This window comes from Carettochelys insculpta, chromosome 28, assembly GCF_033958435.1.
Source record: "Carettochelys insculpta isolate YL-2023 chromosome 28, ASM3395843v1, whole genome shotgun sequence".
Classification (NCBI taxonomy): domain Eukaryota; kingdom Metazoa; phylum Chordata; order Testudines; family Carettochelyidae; genus Carettochelys; species Carettochelys insculpta.
The window spans coordinates 9,092,373-9,111,031 of record NC_134164.1 but is presented as its reverse complement, the minus strand read 5'-3'; the positions used below and the strand labels follow the sequence as shown (position 1 = coordinate 9,111,031).

Below are 18,659 nucleotides of genomic sequence, written 5' to 3'. Positions count from 1 at the left end.
TGTCCACAGATTGGATCTATACATAAAAGCAGATTGAAAGAGCAATGCGTCCTGTTGGCAGAGAGCAGCCACACTGCCCTACCCTTTGTCGACAGAACGGTTGACCGGAAGCTCTACAAACAGGGCTGCCGAGGGAACCAGAATGTCAACAGGACTGTCTGTATGGGCACTCTGTTGACAAAGGTGCCGTTCCTGATCAGGAACAGGGTGTGGTGGGGTCTCCTGCCCCTGTGTCATTCCCAAGGGATCTTGCGTTGTCCTCCCAGGCTCCACACCCTCGTCAAGCCTCAGAGGGCTTAGTCAGGGTTCACAGGCCCAGCAGTCTAATGAATGCGACTCGCTTCTCCTGCTGGGGTAATACGGCCTGACAGGTAAAGGCAATACCCATCGCCCCTACAATTGGGTAGTGAGGTCTAATGGCCGCAGCCAATGGGAATTGCCCTGACATCATGGCAGCACAGCCTAACGGCAAAAGTCTGTATGTGTTGCCCCTGCAGTGGGGTAGTGTGGCCTAATAGCCACAGTCCGGCCTTGACAGCCTAGTCAAAGTTCATAGGCCTTGCAGTCTAATCAGGCTTCAGTGGCTTAGTCCCAGTTTGCAGTTTACAGGACTCAGTGGCCCAGGTCCTCCCTGCATTAGGCTCACAGGGAGATGGGGATAGGGGAGCTTGGGCCCTCTTGCTCCACCAAGCTCCTCACAGGGCCCTTTTGGTGGTAGGGGTGTGACCCCAGCCACCAGCTCAGTGGGGATCCTCACTGCAACACACTGAGCTCTCTGGAAACCTCCAGTTCCCCACCCTGGGTTACTTTATACACTGTTCCTGATGCAGTCTGCTGTCCCAGTTCTGGCTGCGCTTCCTCCAGCTGCTTTTGCTGTGGACTGCTACTGTGGTGATGGCTGCCACTACTGCTGCTGCTGCTCCTCAAGCAACTGTTGCTGCTGATCGTGCATTTGCTGTGGCTGCTCCTCGAGTGGTTGTTGCTCCCAGACTCCAGTGGGAGCTCCTCCCACCCCCACAACTGCCAGGCTTCCTCAGCCTTAATACCTGGGCTGCAGCCAGACCATGTCCAGCAGGGCCTTGAGGGTAGGGCCTTTACCACGCAATAGGCTTGGCCCCCACCCCCTTGCTCAGTGTCGGGTTGGTACACGCCATCACACAGGGATAATGCTGCCAACTGAACAGCTGAGTTTTGTCAACAAACTCTTGACAGAGCCCTTTAGCCATGTAGACACTCGTTGAGTTCTGTCAACAGAAGCTGCCCGTGTAGACACAGCCTATATGTTTGACTAGTACAGCTGGTGCTGGTAATGCTCACCATAATATTAGAAACCCACTTTCCATTTTAAGCCTGTATTTCCATATGCTCAGAAGTTTTTAAACCACATTGGGGCTGAAATCTTCTAGATATGATCTCAGCCAGGAAAAAAACCCAAAAAGCCTGTCTAATTCTCCATTGTTTCCCATAAGACTGAAACCACAGGCTGTTTCCTAAAGCCATTCAATTTCTCAACATTGAGACTTGTCAGTGGATTATATACAATCAAAGTGTTCTATGAGTGACCAAACTAGTGAATGTTTTGTTGTATGTTAGGGCATAAGTGACTGTTTTTAGTGTTTTTAATTTAGAGTATGAATTCAATAAGTTAGTGGTGTTTTGGGTTTTTTTAGAAAAAGAGAACCTGAAAAAAATAGAAATAATATCATATGCAAACCTAAGGTTTCCTGACATGGATCACCAGCAGAATTTGTATCCTGGACCATCATATAAAGCTGAGACCTTTATCCATAGATGTCCAGGCATATCTGTTGTCTGCTGTGTAGAGCAGCCACTAGAATCAAACTGATACACATTTTGAAATGGTTCATATAAATCTATGCTAGACAGCAATATAATGCTATAACTCAGGATTCCTGAGTTCTAATCCTGGCTGTTGAAGGAAAGCGTTACTTAGGCTACATCTACACAACCCCGGAAGATTAACCTGATCAGGGTCGATCTTCCAGGGTTCAATTTCGTGCATCTAATACGGAGGTGCAAAATTAACCTCTTAGGGGTTGCAGTCAAACCCTGTACTCCTCACAAGATGCAAAGAGTAAGGTAGGTCAACTAGCAAAACTCTCACATTGACCTTCCCCAGATCGACAGTCAAGTTAGCCGAGCGCAGATATGTCAATTTTAACTAAGCAATTGCCATAGCTGTAATTTTGTATCTGCATTTGACTTACTTTGCCTAGCATAGACATAACCTTAGTGACTAGAGCAGCAGTTACTGTGTTCCTGTCCAAAAGAATTTACAATGTGAATAATCTGATTATATATGGGAAATGCACTGCTCCTCAGTTGTGCCACGGCACAGTTTGTTTAAACTAATGCAGTGTAGCGCAAATGGCCCTAGAACACAGGGATGTTCCAGCAGCCATCACATAAACATTACCAGGATTTCCTATTCTCTGGCTGTAGCAGCTATAGAAGTTAGAGAATCACAGTTCAGAGTACAGAGCAACTAAACCTCTAGATATTTACACTAAATACTTTGTTTATGACTTCTTTAATCTAACCCAAAGTAATGTTTTCAGGGAAAATGGTTTGCATAATTTGGAAGGTCATTTTAACTATAATCTGATGCTTTCGTTACAGGATTTATATGTCTGAATGTGTATAATTATGTATAAAATGTCTGCAGAAAAGGTAATAATCTTTATTGATGTCAGTATGTCATTCTGTGTTTGCTGTAGTACAGTTCTTCAAACTGCTTCAGCTATCTTCTCCTGAAAATAGGAAAATAAATCTCTTGGGCCAAGTTTAGGCTCAGTGCTTTTAGCATGGACATATTTGCACTTTAATGATGCAAAACCAGTGCTGTTGCAGACCAGCATTAGATCTATACCAACTGTGTGCATACACAACTCTCACACAACTGCATATGGAGGCACGTACTTATTCTGCACCAGGCACAACTGTAGGAGATCATGGGGATACGTGCTTAAACACATGCACACTGTCTGAATCCAGAACCTACCCTGGAATGCTCTTGCCTCAGCCCCATCCACAGAGTTTAGACTGTGATTTCAACAGCTTTGGGGGGAAGAATTGCCTCATGTTCTTCTTGTTTTGGATGTAGATATCCAGCTAGTGCCAAAACAGCAAAGAAGTCATAGTACTTCCTGTATATCAAGTCTTAATAACTTTTCTCCATGTAGTATTACACTGAGACAGATTCATTTAACATACACAGTGTGCCTTGTCTGAAATAGAACCATGTTCTATAAAATGGTGATTGAGAAGTGGTAATTTCCTAGCTCTGATTGCCTGCAGCAAGCACAGCCCATTCGTTGCACCATTACTTACGTTTTAGTTCTCCTCAGGGACATGCGCTGCATGCTAATTCGGGATGCTGTTTTAGCAGTCTTTCTTTTTTTGTCCTTTTAAATAAAATTAAAACAATTTTGACTTAAAACATCTCACAGAACAGATTAAAGCCATGCAGCAATTGATTATAGCCTGCATAGTAATACTTAGATCATCCAGGGCCATTCAGAAGGTAAATTAACTGACAGGGAACAATCCCAAATACCTGAGTCAGTGAAGAATTTGTGCATTACAACAGCTTAATTTTAAACCTGTAAAAACTATATTTCAAGTAAACATAAATTAGCAGTTAGGAAAGGGACTTTCAGGGTTTATTTTTCATTTTCTGTTGCTGGATCATTGAAAGCAAGATTATTGCCAGAGTTCCTCTCTGTAAAGATATTTCCTTGAGTTGATTATATGTTTCTGCAAAAACTGATTGGAAATATATTGAGATACATCTTTGGCACAAATTAATTTTTACATAAATATATAGTACTGTTTGTCTCAGCAACACAAATTAAGACTATGAAATAGAGAATCAAGAAAAGACACGTGAAAACTTATTTGCAAATAAACTGCTTGGGAATGGGAGTGTTAAAAACATCTGTTTTTTTATCTCATTTTCCCATTTTACATAATATTTAATAGAAAATGTATATTTAAATGCTAATAAGAAAATATAAAATACTTATCACTCCTCTAGTGGTTTTGATCTTCAAAATGCTTTACAAACATTAATCCTTGTAGCGCCTCTGAGATAAGGAACCATTGACCCCATTTTCCGGAGGGAAACACTAAGGTATAGAAGTTGGTTTTAAAATACCTAAAATTCTCAAAAGTTAGCAAAATACCTAAAGTCAGTGATGGCGACGCTAACAGGCACAGTAACTGCTAGGATGGCATCTTTTTTGTCTTCTTCGGAGTACAGTGGCAGCCGTATTAATTCCTTCGGTTGTCTTTTTTCCCTTGTTACAATCCTTGTGACTTTATATAAGAATATTTAGCCCTGGTTTTCATGTTATCTAACTACAAATATATTAAATGTTATCAGAACGTTAATGGGCCAGATTAATCCCCGGGTACTTCCACTGCAGCTAATGGATGCTCAAAATGTTGTTATTTGGGATGCCGTTTCAAATTGTGTGAGAAAATCCATTAAAATCCTATTTTGTGAGACAGAACTGTTCGCTTTATAAATTTTGCTTTACGCTGAAACTGGGCATAGAGCTTTTGCCTGAAAGCATATGCTTGTTTGGAGTGATTTTGTGTTTGTTTTTACCAATATAAAAGAAATTAATCCACACTAGTGATTGTTAATGAGACCACACAAATACACGCCATTATGGCTTTACATATCTTTTGCTTCAGAAATGGTCTTTTGTGTGAATGCAAGGAGAAAAGCCTCTTTCAGAAAACACAGCATTATATAAGAATGTTTTTGAAAACAGAAGTACAGATTTTGCACTGTAAACAGGGAGTGATTAATTCATGTTATGTTCTTCAGAGGTGTGGCAATAGCTTGTTGAATTTTAGACACATTAACATAGAATGTAGTTGAGAGAGGTAATTACGCTGGTAAGATAGAAATTAAAGCATTAGAGTTTCAATGGAGTAATGGTGTAGAAAGTTATGCTAGTTATGTTTATAGACTTAGGATACATTTGAGGCACCGGAAATTGCAGGATCAAGTTGGACATCCAGTTTCCTGTCAGTGGAGGATGAGTTGAAAAGTGTGATGAGGTTTGCCTAAGAATTCTCTGCCTATCAATTAAAGGGGTAATGGTGTGGATACCTGGGCCCAGTTTAGACCTGGTGTAAGCAGATGCCTCCCTCTCCATTGATGTACGTGGAGTAGCATGCACTTTTGTCAGGTCCAAATTTGTTCCATTCACTTGAAAGATATTGAGAAAAGTGTACAAAAAAGGGTTTGAAGGCTCTTGCTTTGGTCATAATATAGTGGAAGTAATACTTAAAGTTGTAGTCCAAAAGAAGAAAAAGCAGACACCATGAAATAAACCCCAACAATATAGCACAGGAGTGGGCAATAAAAAAGCAGCAGCCCTCCAGGCTATCTCCCTGCCAGGCCACCACAGCTATATTTACCTGTGGCCCCACAGGTGAGGGGTAATTGCGGCTCTCATTGGTCACAGAGTGCTGTACTGTCCTTTATTATACTCTGTAGTTGCTTTTCTGAAGCATGTTTTTACACTTTGCCTACGTCTACACAAGAGAGTTTTGAAGACAAAACTGGGGTTTTGTCAACAAAACTCGTGAAACATCTACACACAAAGTCCATTTTGTTGACAGCAACTGTGGACAGAAAAGCCAAGTAGATGCTCTGGGGGCCCTTTTGTTGACAGAGCAGGTCAGAAGATTAATCTGCTTTTATGTGTAGATGCAATCTGTTGACAGAAGTTTTGTCGGAACATCTCTTCCAACAGTAACTTCTGTAGACAGATGCTTCCAGTGTAGGCATAGCCTTTTTGTCTTACTGCATATTAGGAGAAAATGGAGAAAAAGAGCAAAACTGACTTTTGTTCTTTTTTCTTACTTGCCTTTATCATAGGTCTGTGAGACTGTGTTTAAACAAACCCAGTCCTATGTGGCCTTTTAATACTCTTGGTAACCGCAATATCTTTTAGTAATGTGAATCAAAACTTAATAGCAAAACTTTTCAAAACAGTAAGTAGGATAGCTTCTCTAGGTTCCCTAATCTTTGATGTATGTGAGAATGTTGGCAAACATGATAGCTTTATTTTGGTTATTTTCATTGTGAACGTTATCTTATGTTATGTGCAGCTGCTTCTTTCATTGTTACTCATATCTTTTTTATTCATTCCTTCAAGCTACTTTGACAAGCTATTCTGAAAACGTGGAGCGCACTAAATATGGAGGTGAAAGCAGCAAAGAATTAGGCTCTGGAGGAAACCTGAAACCTTGGCAGTCTCAGAAATCCAGCATGGACTCCTGTTTATATCGTGTCGATGAAAATATGACAGCCTCAACCTACAGTTTAAACAAGATCCCAGAAAGGAACCTAGAAACTGTTTTATCCCAATCTGTGCAGTCTATTCCACTTTACCTTATGCCACGGCCAAATTCAGTAGCAGGTAAGAAATAATTAATTTACTATTAGATCAGATCAAAAGAAGCCATCACAACAGTCTTCTCATTTACTGTTTTCATGCAGTACTTTCATGCAAAGAGACATCTGATCTCCTCCACTGCCATTAGGTGTGACAACATTCCATTTCTGTTTGAAATATCATTTATAAATCAAAAACCTCAGTTAGATCTCTAGGATCCTAAAATCTGGGCTTTTTAAAAGTTCATGGCTATCGGATCATTTGAGAATTTTTTATAAAATCTTGAAAAAAGGCTAGTTATTATTTTTGATTAAATGCCATCCCAATAGTAACACCAGCCTCAGTGCAGTGCTAAAATAATGCATAATTTCAAGGTGTAAAATTTTCAGCTCCAAATTAATAATCAGCAATAAGTAAGAGTCTTCCTTGTAATTCATAATTAAACCATACAAGGTAAGGCAAGATATATGCTGGCACTTTAGAAGTAAAGCATTACAATATAAGAATATTGTTTAGAAAATATTAGTCTTTTCTCCATATTGGCTGCAATGGGAAGGAGTATACAATAAAATGCTTTCACAGATTTCAGTTAAACAAGATATGTTAATATTCATTAGAAATTAGAATTGATAAACTTTGCCAGGTATTAATAGTTTTCCATAAATTTTAAAGCCAGCTATTGTCATCTAGTCTGACTTCTCCTGTGCAACACAATCCATGAAATTTTACTACTTACTACTTTTTAACCCTGGTACTCCATGTGGAGCATAGGTCATCTACAAGTCTCCACTTCACTTTGTCTTGGGACAAAACTTCTAGCTGGCTCTAGAAGTACCCCAATTGTTGTCTTTCAATCACAGTAGACCTTCTCCACATTGTCTGAGGTCTTCCTCTTTTGGGCTACGTCTACACGTGAAGCCTACATCAAAGTAGCCTATTTCGATGTGGCGACATCGAAATAGGCTATTTCGATGAATAACGTCTACACGTCCTCCAGGGCTGGCAACGTCGATGTTGAACATCGACGTTGCGCAGCACCACATCGAAATAGGCGCAGCAAGGGAACGTCTACACGCCACAGTAGCACACATCGAAATAAGGGTGCCAGGCACAGCTGCAGACAGGGTCACAGGGCAGACTCAACAGCCAGCCGCTCCCTTAAAGGGCCCCTCCCAGACACACTTGCACTAAACAGCACAAGATCCACAGAGCCGACAACGAGTTGCAGACCCTGTGCATGCAGCATGAATCCCCCGCTGCAGCAGCAGCAGCCAGAAGCCCTGGGCTAAAGGCTGCTGCACACAGTGACCATAGAGCCCCGCACGGGCTGGAGAGACAGCGTCTCTCAACCCCCCAGCTGATGGCTGCCATGGAGGACCCCACAATTTCGACGTTGCGGGACGCGGATCGTCTACACGGTCCCTACTTCGACGTTGAACGTTGAACGTCGAAGTAGGGCGCTATTCCGATCCCCTCATGAGGTTAGCGACTTCGACGTCTCGCCGCCTAACGTCGAAGTTAACTTCGAAATAGCGCCCGATGCGTGTAGCCGCGACGGGTGCTATTTCGAAGTTAGTGCCGCTACTTCGAAGTAGCATGCACGTGTAGACACAGCTTTGCATTTTCCTTGCGGGTTCCATTTGAGAGCTTGACAGACTATACTAGACAATGGTTTTCTGAGATTGTGGCCTAGCCATTTCCACATTCTTCTCTTGATTTCAATGTCAATTGGTTCTTGTCCTGCTGTGCTATGCCACCCTGAACACTCCCGATCTCATCTGATAGGATTTTGCCAAGTGATTTTCCTCTATTACATAATTGAATTTCTTCACCTAATAACTTCTGGCTGTACAGAATATAACTTTTGAGAGAACATACGTCTGCACCTTACAGTCTCAACATAATGGTGAATTTACGTTACTTACCAAGCTACCTTAGTACCTAATTACCTTCATTAAAAACAACAAAAAGCTGCATTTTATTTTTCTAATTTAAACTTTCATAACTTTGTGCATTTAATAATCCTGTGAATTATATTCCTATTTTGGTAAGCAAGCAAGTTTTCATAAGTCTCTCCATCTGCAAATAGATATACTTGTCATCGTAGCTTTTCTGGTGACTTTTTTCCCTGAGTATGTTTCACTAGGTAAAATGTTATGAACTGTTTTGTACAGGAGAGGTCACATTAGTTGAAGATGGTGGTCCCCTGAACCTTAAATTGATGAGACAGTATTAAACAACACATAGATATTTATTTTGCCTATTAATGTTTCCCGGAACATATGGGTGCTGCTGAAGCATGTCTAAGTCTTAATTTGAAAATGAGAGGCCAAAATCATCTTTATTTCCTTCAAGATCTTGTGTATGAGATAGATTAAAAGGTTTTTGTAAGTTTTCCTCCTCACTTGCTGGCCTCCTCTGCCTTTTCTTCTGAATTTTGTGCCATATCCTGGTGTAGGGATGATGGGTGAGTATCCATCATCATCCATAATGTTGGAGTTGGAAGCCTATCTGCAATTCAATAAATACAGGTTCAGTTTTCTGCTGAACTGGCAAACATATGTATTTTGTCTGTCTTGTGGTCCCTGCGAGATTATTCAAGCAGCTTGCAAATGTTAGTGATAGACTAGTGCAGTGCTAGGAATCTGAGATACTGTACATCAGAAGAGCATGTACAGTACAACTAAGTAATATATGTGGCCTAGCACTCCTTTGTAGTGAAGTTTAATGGAGGCTAAAGACTAAAACCAGCTGTGCAGATAAGAACGTATAGCAACTAACACAAGGAGGCATGAACTATTTACTTACAGCCTAAAGAACTCACTACCCAATTAGGAATAAAAGTTGGGAATCAGGGTGGCAAGAATATGACTAGAGACTCTGGTTAACAACTCAGTTTGGTATGGAGAAGTTTAATCTCTCGTATCTGAAGCTTTCCCACTTCAAGAAAAGGAAAACAAACATTGGTGAGTTAATATACAAACTAAACATCTCTGTTGTAAGATTTACTTCAGCTACAGATCATGCCAAAGTTGGTCAAGTTGCAGTTAGGGATCATACCAAGAGAGAATCACCTAGCACAGTTAAACAAACCACTTTGTTCTTCCATTTCTTCCTTGAGTTCCTCCTTTATTTTGTCATTGTACATACAGTGTCTGACACAATGGGGCCTTGATCCAGGCTTGGTACCAAAATACCACTAATAGTTATGCAGAATGCTGATGATCCAGCATTACTTGGAGTAGTTAGAATATAATAATTACTTGGAATAATTAGTATAAACAATTTACTGCAAAATTACAGTAGAATTTTCAGGCAAGATATGTGAACAATTTTTTTTTTCCAAATTGGTTGACATGCTTATATCAGTGCATTTTGGTGGTATGTGAGGTTAGCCAGACTTGGTCTAATAAAGTATTTCAGTGTTAGTCATCCTAAATAACTAAAGCAGCCAATGTTTGATCATTTGTCTTCTTTAAGCAAGCTTTGAATGTATGTTATAAGCAAGCACACCATTATAGTTCCAGGGATTAATGTATGGCAGTGCTTGTCCCAAGACATGTTACCATATCTTTTCAAAAAGTTCCCTTTGTGTGTCCACAAAAATGTGCATGGAAGTGTTTTCTACTTTCACTAAGCGACAAGTGAAAATTATTTTATGAATCCATCTTGCTGACAGAAACGCACAAAATGAAGAGGAACAACTCAGTAATGCAAAGTAATTCACCTTGGTCTGGGGTCAGCAACCTTTCCTAGGCAGAGTGCCAAAATTTGACCTTTTGACCTCTATGTACAGTTCATGTGCTGGTAATGCTTTTTAAAGTCACTAATAGTTCTACTTACAACAGCTTAATTAATAAATAAAGGAAGGTGGAGAGCTTTGCTGTTTAGGTGGTGGTTGGTAGCGTTAGCTGGTCTTTTGTTAACCCACAGGTGGCATGGCTTTGAGCAAGCCTCCTGGCTGCCTGGGGGAGGTGAGCAGGGCTGAGCTCCCACCTCACTTGTCAATGAAAATTGGCTCACACGCATGTCAGGGGTTGTTGACCCGTGCCCTAGTCTTTTGGTACTTTGTGAGCTGCATCTATGTATTTGGTCAGAAATATTACTTATTCAAAAATATTGAAGGGAATCATCAATAAAAAATAGTCACTTGGACCACTGAAGGGCCATGTGTATAATTTACTGCAGAAGATGTTACATGTAGTGGAGCTGTACATTCAGTCTTTTAGCAGATCACTCAAATTATGGGTTACTGTACATGTGATATAAAGTTTTTCAAAGGTACATTTGTGGCAGTCCTTAAAAGTGTCCTTTCACATGAGCTCACTAGGAAAACATTTGGTGACAAATTATTGATGAGTCACTGCATGGAGTTTAAAAATTGATAAGTAATTTTATGGAAGTAAAGCAGTAGCAGCTGTGAAGGGCACTGCTGCTTTGCTATGCAGCAATCATTAAGAAATAATTAAATGGCAGAACAAGAGAGATTGAGTAGCAAAAGGAAAGAAAGAAATGCTTGTCATCTCATTGGGCAAAGCAGACTAAAGCTATTGGGGCTTGATTCAATTTATGGACAAAAATTGGTACTTCATTTGCTGTTGGTTAAAATAATGCTTAAAAAATTAACAACCCCAGTCCAATCGGCAATCACTTTATAATTAAAGACTAATGTTTACTTTAGAAGGGAAATAATAAACAAATAAAAATAAGGGAAGATAAACAAGTAATAACTGAAACTAGAATGCATTGGAGAACATCTGGGGGCATTTCTACACTGGAAAAAGAACATTCATGGCAATAATGTCAGAGCCTCGGTCTAGAGACAGAGAGGTATGTCTCAGAGCCTTTGCTTTAGCCTGAGTGGAATACCAGCAGTGTTTTTAGCACCAGGTAGCTCTGGGCTCTAAGACTTGTTGTGGGTCTTTGTTTGTTTGTTTGTTTGTTTTTGATTTTTCCAGTATTGGGATACCTTGTAATGTTCTATGGGTTGATTTTGATATTGATTCTGAGCTGTGATGCCTAGGACCATTTTAGTGACTAGTATGTACTACTGTCCTCCCTTCCTTAGTATAGTTTGTGTGGGTTGAAGAAAGAATGCAAAATGTAAACATTACTATATTAACATTTGCTTTCAAAAAAGGTAGAGTATCCAAAATTTGCCATCAGATTAGCTGAATTTCTCTTCTTTAAAAACAGCATTGAACATTAACAATGACAGTGAGATTGTGCTTCAGCTCTAACGTCTTTTGAGATGAATTAAAGCAGTTCGTCATGGTAGCCAGTCAAACCATTCCAGCTCTACATTTCATCAAGTCTCTGCAGAGTTACAAATCCAAATTGGCACCTAAAAATAGTGCACAAGGCCATTCTCAAGCTGCCTTTATAAATCCAGACAGAAACACGTCCTATTCAAATTACACTAATGTTTCAGTATTATCTTTTTTTTTTTATATGGAAGAAGATATTTCAAATTCTCAAACTTTTCAGGGAATCTTTTAAATTGGCCATTGTCTCCTCAGCTAGTTTCTTTCTTGCAAATTGGTGAAGGTGGACATTCTTTCACCATTTTTGACTCAAGATCACTGATCTCTTTTCCCTCTGCAGGACTTTGTCTCATTACAGTTTTCTGAAGCTTTTTGGATATTTTTTCCCATTCCCGCTTGTGCACTCTCAAGGACTTTCAAATAGACTTTCATTTGAAAGTCCTTCAGAGGCACCACCAACGCTGCCTCTGCAAGATCTCGAAGCTCAAAAGGAAAGATGGGCACACCAAAATTAGTGTTCTGGAAGAGGCAAAAACCACCAGTATTGAGGCAATGAGCATCTGTCAGCAGCTTCACTGGACGGGGCATGGTCTCTGGATGCCAGGACATGCTAAAACAGGTCCAGTTCCTCAGCTGAAAGGATACGGTAACATGGGAGGACAATGTAAGTAGTATAAGGACTTGCTGAAGGATAAATTAAAGAAGTGCAATACTGACATTGACACTTGGGAGATACTCAGAATTGCTTAAAATGGAGAGAAGTCTGAAAAAATGGTGCCCTACATTTTAAATTTGCTCATCTACAAGCTGAGGAAGACAAGAGATGCAGGAGGAAGTAGAGACTAGCTTCCAGTCATGGTCCTCCTGCCGTACCTGGAAACGTCTGTCCTCGCTGTGATAGAACTTGTGGTTCAAGAATAGGCCTTATCAGCCACCTGAAGATCCACATATCCCATGGAACATGATTGTGCATAGCAAATGATTGGTCTCCAATCTAGCTATAGCTTGTGCACTTAAAAATTCTCTAAAAGGCCCTTACAGTGTTTTCTAGCTGTTATCTATGATGTGGTGGCCGATTTGGGGTATTTCTCTTGCTCGAAAAATGTCAGTAGGTCTCCCAATGTATGTTTTTCTTCTGAGAGAATGTTTAAATGTATAATAAATTATGAGAAATCAATATTTCATCAACTAAGCTACATTATAAATAGAGAGCTAAGTTTAGAAAAGGTCTCAGTGTAGGTCTTTTCCCAGAAACCAAAAGAAACCTCAAATCCAATCATATTTTGGCACATAAAGAACAATGGGCCTCCTTTGATAATGACTTCAGTTTCTCTTATTCCCTGAACAGGACTTTGAATGAAACTGGCTCAGTAGCATCTTTGGATAAACAGATGCATTGCAAATGTCTGTTTGTAAGAACTGATTTTAGTGTCATGGAACATTAGCTTGCCTCTTTTACTGTAGTTGTTTTTATTGATCATTACAGGTAAAACAGTGATAGGATCTTTAACTAACGTTGCTTAACAGTTTCCATTAAGAAACCCAGTATTCAACTGCTTATGCCTTTGCCATACTTTAATTATTTGAATTAAATTTGTCCATGCTAGATGCGTGCCTCAGTCTGATTTTTTTAAAGACTTCAGCAGAACGTTTCAGCCATTTCTGAGAATAAATGGGCATCATTTTGCCTCTTTTCAGTTCTTAAAACTATTTTATCAAGGCGTTCCAGTGTCTACATGCTTTTGAGAAAGGACTTGAAATTTGGCTGGGAAGTCACCTTGATATCTCTAAGGCCATGCAACCTGAATTTGGCCCCCTCATAGATATTCATTTTGATACAGTGCCCTCAACTCACACTCACTGTAGGGGTCTAATATCTATATCATGGGCATCTTGTTTAGTCAAGACTCGTGGAAAACAAGACTGATCAATTCATCGTTTTCATTGCCAGAAGGGATCATTGTGATCTTTTAGTTTGACTCCTGGCATTTCGTAGGCCATGTCTCCAAAATAATTTCTAGAGCAGATTTTTTTTAGAATAAAAGAAGCCTAGATGTGAGACTTGCCCGTGATGGAGTTAACCGTGACCCTTGGTACATTGTTCCTGTGGGTCATAACCCTCACTGTTAAAAATTTATGCCTTATTTAATATCTGAATCTGTTTACCTTCAATCCTACTCTCTTTATTTGTATGAAACTTGCAGTAAGTGTAGTGGAAAGTTTGTGTGCTCCATGGCTGCATGTTCAAGCTGTAGTTCTGTAAAATGCAGAAAATGATCATCTGAGGGCCAATAATGCCTAAAGATTGACTCTGATCAGTACTCCTGATAGTAAAAATTTGAATTGCCTGTATGTGGAGATCATAGAATCATAGGGCTGGTAGGGACCTCAAGAGGTCATCTAGTCCAGCCCCCTGCTTCAAGCAGGATCAACCCCCACAAAGTCATCCCAGCCAGGACCTTGTCAAGCCAGGACTTAAAAACCTCAAGGGACAGAGAATCCATCACCTTTCTAGGAAATGCATTCCATTGCTTCACCATCCTCCTGGTGAAGTAGTTTTTCCGAATATGTAACCTACACCTCTCCCTCTTTTACTTCAGACCATTACTCCTTGTTCTGCCATCTGACACCAATGAGAACAGTTTCTCACCCTCTTATTTAGGCCTCCCCTTCAGCAAGTTGAAGGCTGCTATTAAATCACCCCCTAAGTCTTCTCTTCTGTAAACTAAACAAGCCCAAATCCCTCAGCCTATCCTCATAGGTCTTGTGCTCCAGACCCTTAATCATTTTTGTTGCCCTCTGCTGAACCTGCTCCAGTACATCCACATCCTTTTTATACTGGGAGGCCGAAAACTGGGCACAGTATTCCAGATGTGACCTCACCAATACCAAATGGAAGGGAACAACTTCTCTAGATCTGCTTGAAATGCTCTTCCTAATGCACCCTCGTATGCTGTTAGCCTTTTTGGCTACAAGGACACACTGTTTACTCATATCTAGCCTTTTATCCACCATAACCCCTAGGTCCCTTTCCATCATACTGCTGCTGAGCCAGGCAGTGCCCAACCTATAACAACCATTGGGATTCTTCTGCCCCAGGTGCAGGATTCTTCACTTCTCCTTGTTGAACCGCATCAGATTTATTTTGGCCCAATCCTCCAATTTATCCAGGTCACTCTGGATTCTCTCTCTACCCTCCAACATATCTACCTCTCCCCCTAGTTTTGTGTCATCTGCAAACTTGCTGAGGGTGCAATCCACTCCCTTATCCAGGTCGTTAGTAAAGATGTTAAACAACACCAGCCCCAGAATCGAGCCTTGCGGCATTCCGCTTGAAACTGATGGCCTTCGAGATATCGAGCCATTGACTACTATCCGTTGGGCCCGACCGTCAAACCAGCTTTCAATCTATCTTATAGTCCAAGGATCCAATCCATATTTCCTTAACTTACGGACAAAATTGTTGTGGGAGACCTTCTCAGAATGTTTGCAGAAGTCAAGGTATATCACATCCACTGACTTCCCCATGTCCACAGAGGCTGTTGCCTCATCATAGAAACTAATCAGATTGGTCAGGCAGGACTTGCCCTGGTGAATCCATGTTGGCTACTTTTGATCACTTTCCCCTCTTCCAAGAGCTCCAAAATGGATTATTTGAGGATCCCCTCCATTATTTTCCCAGGGATTGAGGTAAGGTCTATAGTTCCCTGGATTGTCCATCTTTCCTGTTTTAAAGATGAGCACTATGTTTGCCTTTTTCCCGTCATCTAGAATCCTACCCGATCTCCAAGAGTCTTCAAAGATAATGGCCAAAGGCTCAGCAATGGTATCTGCCAATTCCCTAAGTGCCCTTGGGTGCATTAAATCCAGACCCATGGATTTCTGTACATCTTGTTTTTCTAGATAGCTCAGAACTCGTTCCTTCCCCGCAGATGGCTGCCCTCCACCTTCCCATACTACATTGTCTAGCACCGTCGTGTGGGAGTTGACTTTGTCCGTGAAGGCTGAGGCAAAAAAGGCATTGAGTACTTCAGCTTTTCCTACATCATCTGTCACTAGGTTACCTCTCTGATCCAGTATCGGCTCCACACCTTCTCTGATAACCTGTTTATTGTTAACATGCCTGTAGAAACCCTTCTTGTTAGTCTTCACATCCCTTGCAAGCTGCACTTCCAATTGTGCTTTCGCTTCCCCGATTACTCCCCGGCATTCTCCAGCCGTATGTTTATACTCCTCCTTAGTCAGCTGTCCACGTTTCCATTTCTTGTATACATCCTTTTTGAGTGTAAGCTGACTAAGGATTTCCTTGTTAAGCCAAGCTGGTTGCCTACCATGTTTGCATTTCTTACTATGCAGCAGGGTGGTTTGTTCCTGTGACTTCAGTAAGACTTCTTTAAAATACTGCCAGTTCTCATGAACTCTTTTCACCTTCATCCTTTGTTTCCGAAGGGATCCTGTTCATCAGTTCTCTCAGGGAGTTGAAGTCTGCTCTTTTGAAATCAAGGGTCTGTATGTTACTGCTCATCCAATCTCATGGTCTGTGCAGCCCAGGTTTCCACCCACTTCTATTTCTCCTACTAGTTCTTCCCTGTTTGTGAGCAGCAGGTCAAGTTGCGCATGGCCCCTGGTCAGTTCCTTCAGCACTTGTACCAAGAAGTTATCCCCAACATTCTCCAAAAACTTCCTGGATTGTCTTTGTGCTGCTATATTGGTCTCCCAACAAAAGTGCAGATGATTAAAGTCTCCCATGAGAATCAGGGCCTGTGATTTGGAAGCTTCACTTAGCTGCCTGAAGAAAGCCTCATCTACCTCATCTCCCTGATCTGGCACTCTATAGCAGACACCAACTACAACATCACCTCTGTTACTTCCACCTCTAAGCTTAACACAAATATACTCAACTGGATTTTCTCCATCCTTATACTGGAGCTCTGAGCAATCATACTTCTCCCTCACATAGAGCGCAACTCCTCGTCCTTTTCTCCCATTTGTCCATCCTAAACAATTTGTAATCTTCCATGACTGTGCTCCGGTTATGCGAATTGTCCCACCAAGTCTCCGTTATTCCAACCATCTCATACTTCTTTGATTGTGCCAGGGCTTCTAATTCTTCCTGTTTGTTCTGGCATTAGTGTATAGGCATCTTAGAGAAGTGGCTGATTGTCCCACTTTCTCCTCTTCACCCAGGAAACCTGCTTGATTGTTCCCTCCTCCTTCCCCACTTACCTTAGTGCTTGTGTCACCTTCCCCAGATGAACCTAGTTTAAAGCCAAAACAAAAAGCAGTCAAGTAGCACTTTAAAGACTAGCAAAATACCTTATTAGGTAAGCTTTCATGGGACAGACCCACTTCTTCAGACCATAGCCAGACCAGAACAGACTCAATATTCAAGGCACAGAGAACCAAAAACAGTAAGCAAGGAGGACAAATCAGAAAAAGGTAATCAAGGTGAGCAATCCTTCCCTGCTACACAACCTACGCAACCACGCATTTACCTCTGTGATTCGACGATCCCTATGCATACCCCTTCCTTCTACAGGGAGGACAGACTAGAACACCACTTGAGATGAGTTTTTTTGTACTACTACACATCTCATGTGTTGGATAGATAATAAAATTTCATGTTAAAAGTGTTTTTCTCCTGTTTATCTGTTAATCTGTCTATGGTCCGAAGAAGTGGGTCTGTCCCACAAAAGCTCACCTAATAAACTATTTTGCTAGTCTTTAAAGTGCTACTTGACTGCTTTTTGTTTTGATAGTGTTTAGACTAGCACGGCTTCCTTTCTGTTACTAGTTTAAAGCCCTGCTCACTTGGTTTGCAAGCAAGCCTGCAAAGATGCTCTTTCCTCTTTTCGTTAGGTGGATCCCATCTCTTCCCAGCAATCCCTGTTCACGAAAGAGAATCCCATGGTCAAAGAAACCAAATCCTTCCCTGCTACACAACCTACGCAACCACGCATTTACCTCTGTGATTCGGCGATCCCTACGCAGACCCCTTCCTTCTACAGGGAGAATAGACTAGAACACCACTTGAGATGGGTTTTTTTTTGTACTACTACACATCTCATGTGTTGGATAGATAATAAAATTGCATGTTAAAAGTGTTTTTCTTCTGTTAATCTATTGGTGTGTAGTATGTTTGTATTATGTAAACTTAATTCATTTAAATAAGAAAATAGAGTTCTTCCAGTTTTAGTCAAGAAGTAACCTTCGCATGTAGGTAACCATAGAGATAACCTACTTAGACAACGTTAGGAGTATTTGTAGATGTGCATCGTCTCTCAGGGATCTGGCCTTTACTGAACAAGGAAATATCACTTCCTTTTCTGAAATTAATACCTGAAATTAATAGGAGTCCTTTTCACTGTACGACCTTCACAGAATGGTATGCAGCAATCCCATCTTCTGATCTTAATCCACAACCTGAAATCTTTTGCATTTACATAGGTGGTATGGCAATGTCCAGTAAAGCAATTTCTGTATTCCACTAATATCTTGTGCAGTAATTGGTCCATGTAGACCTTTCTGGTGCGCACTAAAAGTTTGCTATGCATATTAACGTAGTACTGTTTCAAACATTGTTAAAACATAGTAGGGAACTTTTAGTTTACACCAACAGTCTATATAGCCTGTGCATGTTAAAAATTATACGCTTCTATAATGCACATTGCCAGATTGTGGAGAGAAGTCTTTTTATTTAAATAAACTACAGTGAGGAAGAAAAAAGAAAAAAGTATAACGGAACAGTCCGTATACAGAACCAATACGTATCTCTTTTTGGTCAATGAGATACTATCCACATTACAGGAAAAGAAAACAAAATGGCAGACCAGCCTATTCTCAGTTACACACTGGCTGTGGCTACAGTAGCCCCCTCATTTCGGAAGGGGCATGGTGATGAGCCATTTTGGCAGATACTAATGTGGCGCTTGAGTTCAAGCTGAGACTGAAGTGA

At 40.8% G+C, this 18,659-nt stretch overlaps 1 protein-coding gene across 1 annotated transcript in view; it reads left to right on the top strand.

Moving 5' to 3' along the window:
* Positions 1 to 18,659, top strand: part of TANC2 (tetratricopeptide repeat, ankyrin repeat and coiled-coil containing 2) — a 703,794-nt gene that overhangs the window by 525,350 nt on the left and 159,785 nt on the right. Inside the window, exon 10 of the mRNA XM_074978796.1 lies at positions 6,201 to 6,464. Coding sequence (XP_074834897.1) covers positions 6,201 to 6,464 — 264 coding nt within the window. The remainder of the gene's footprint in view (positions 1 to 6,200; positions 6,465 to 18,659) is intronic.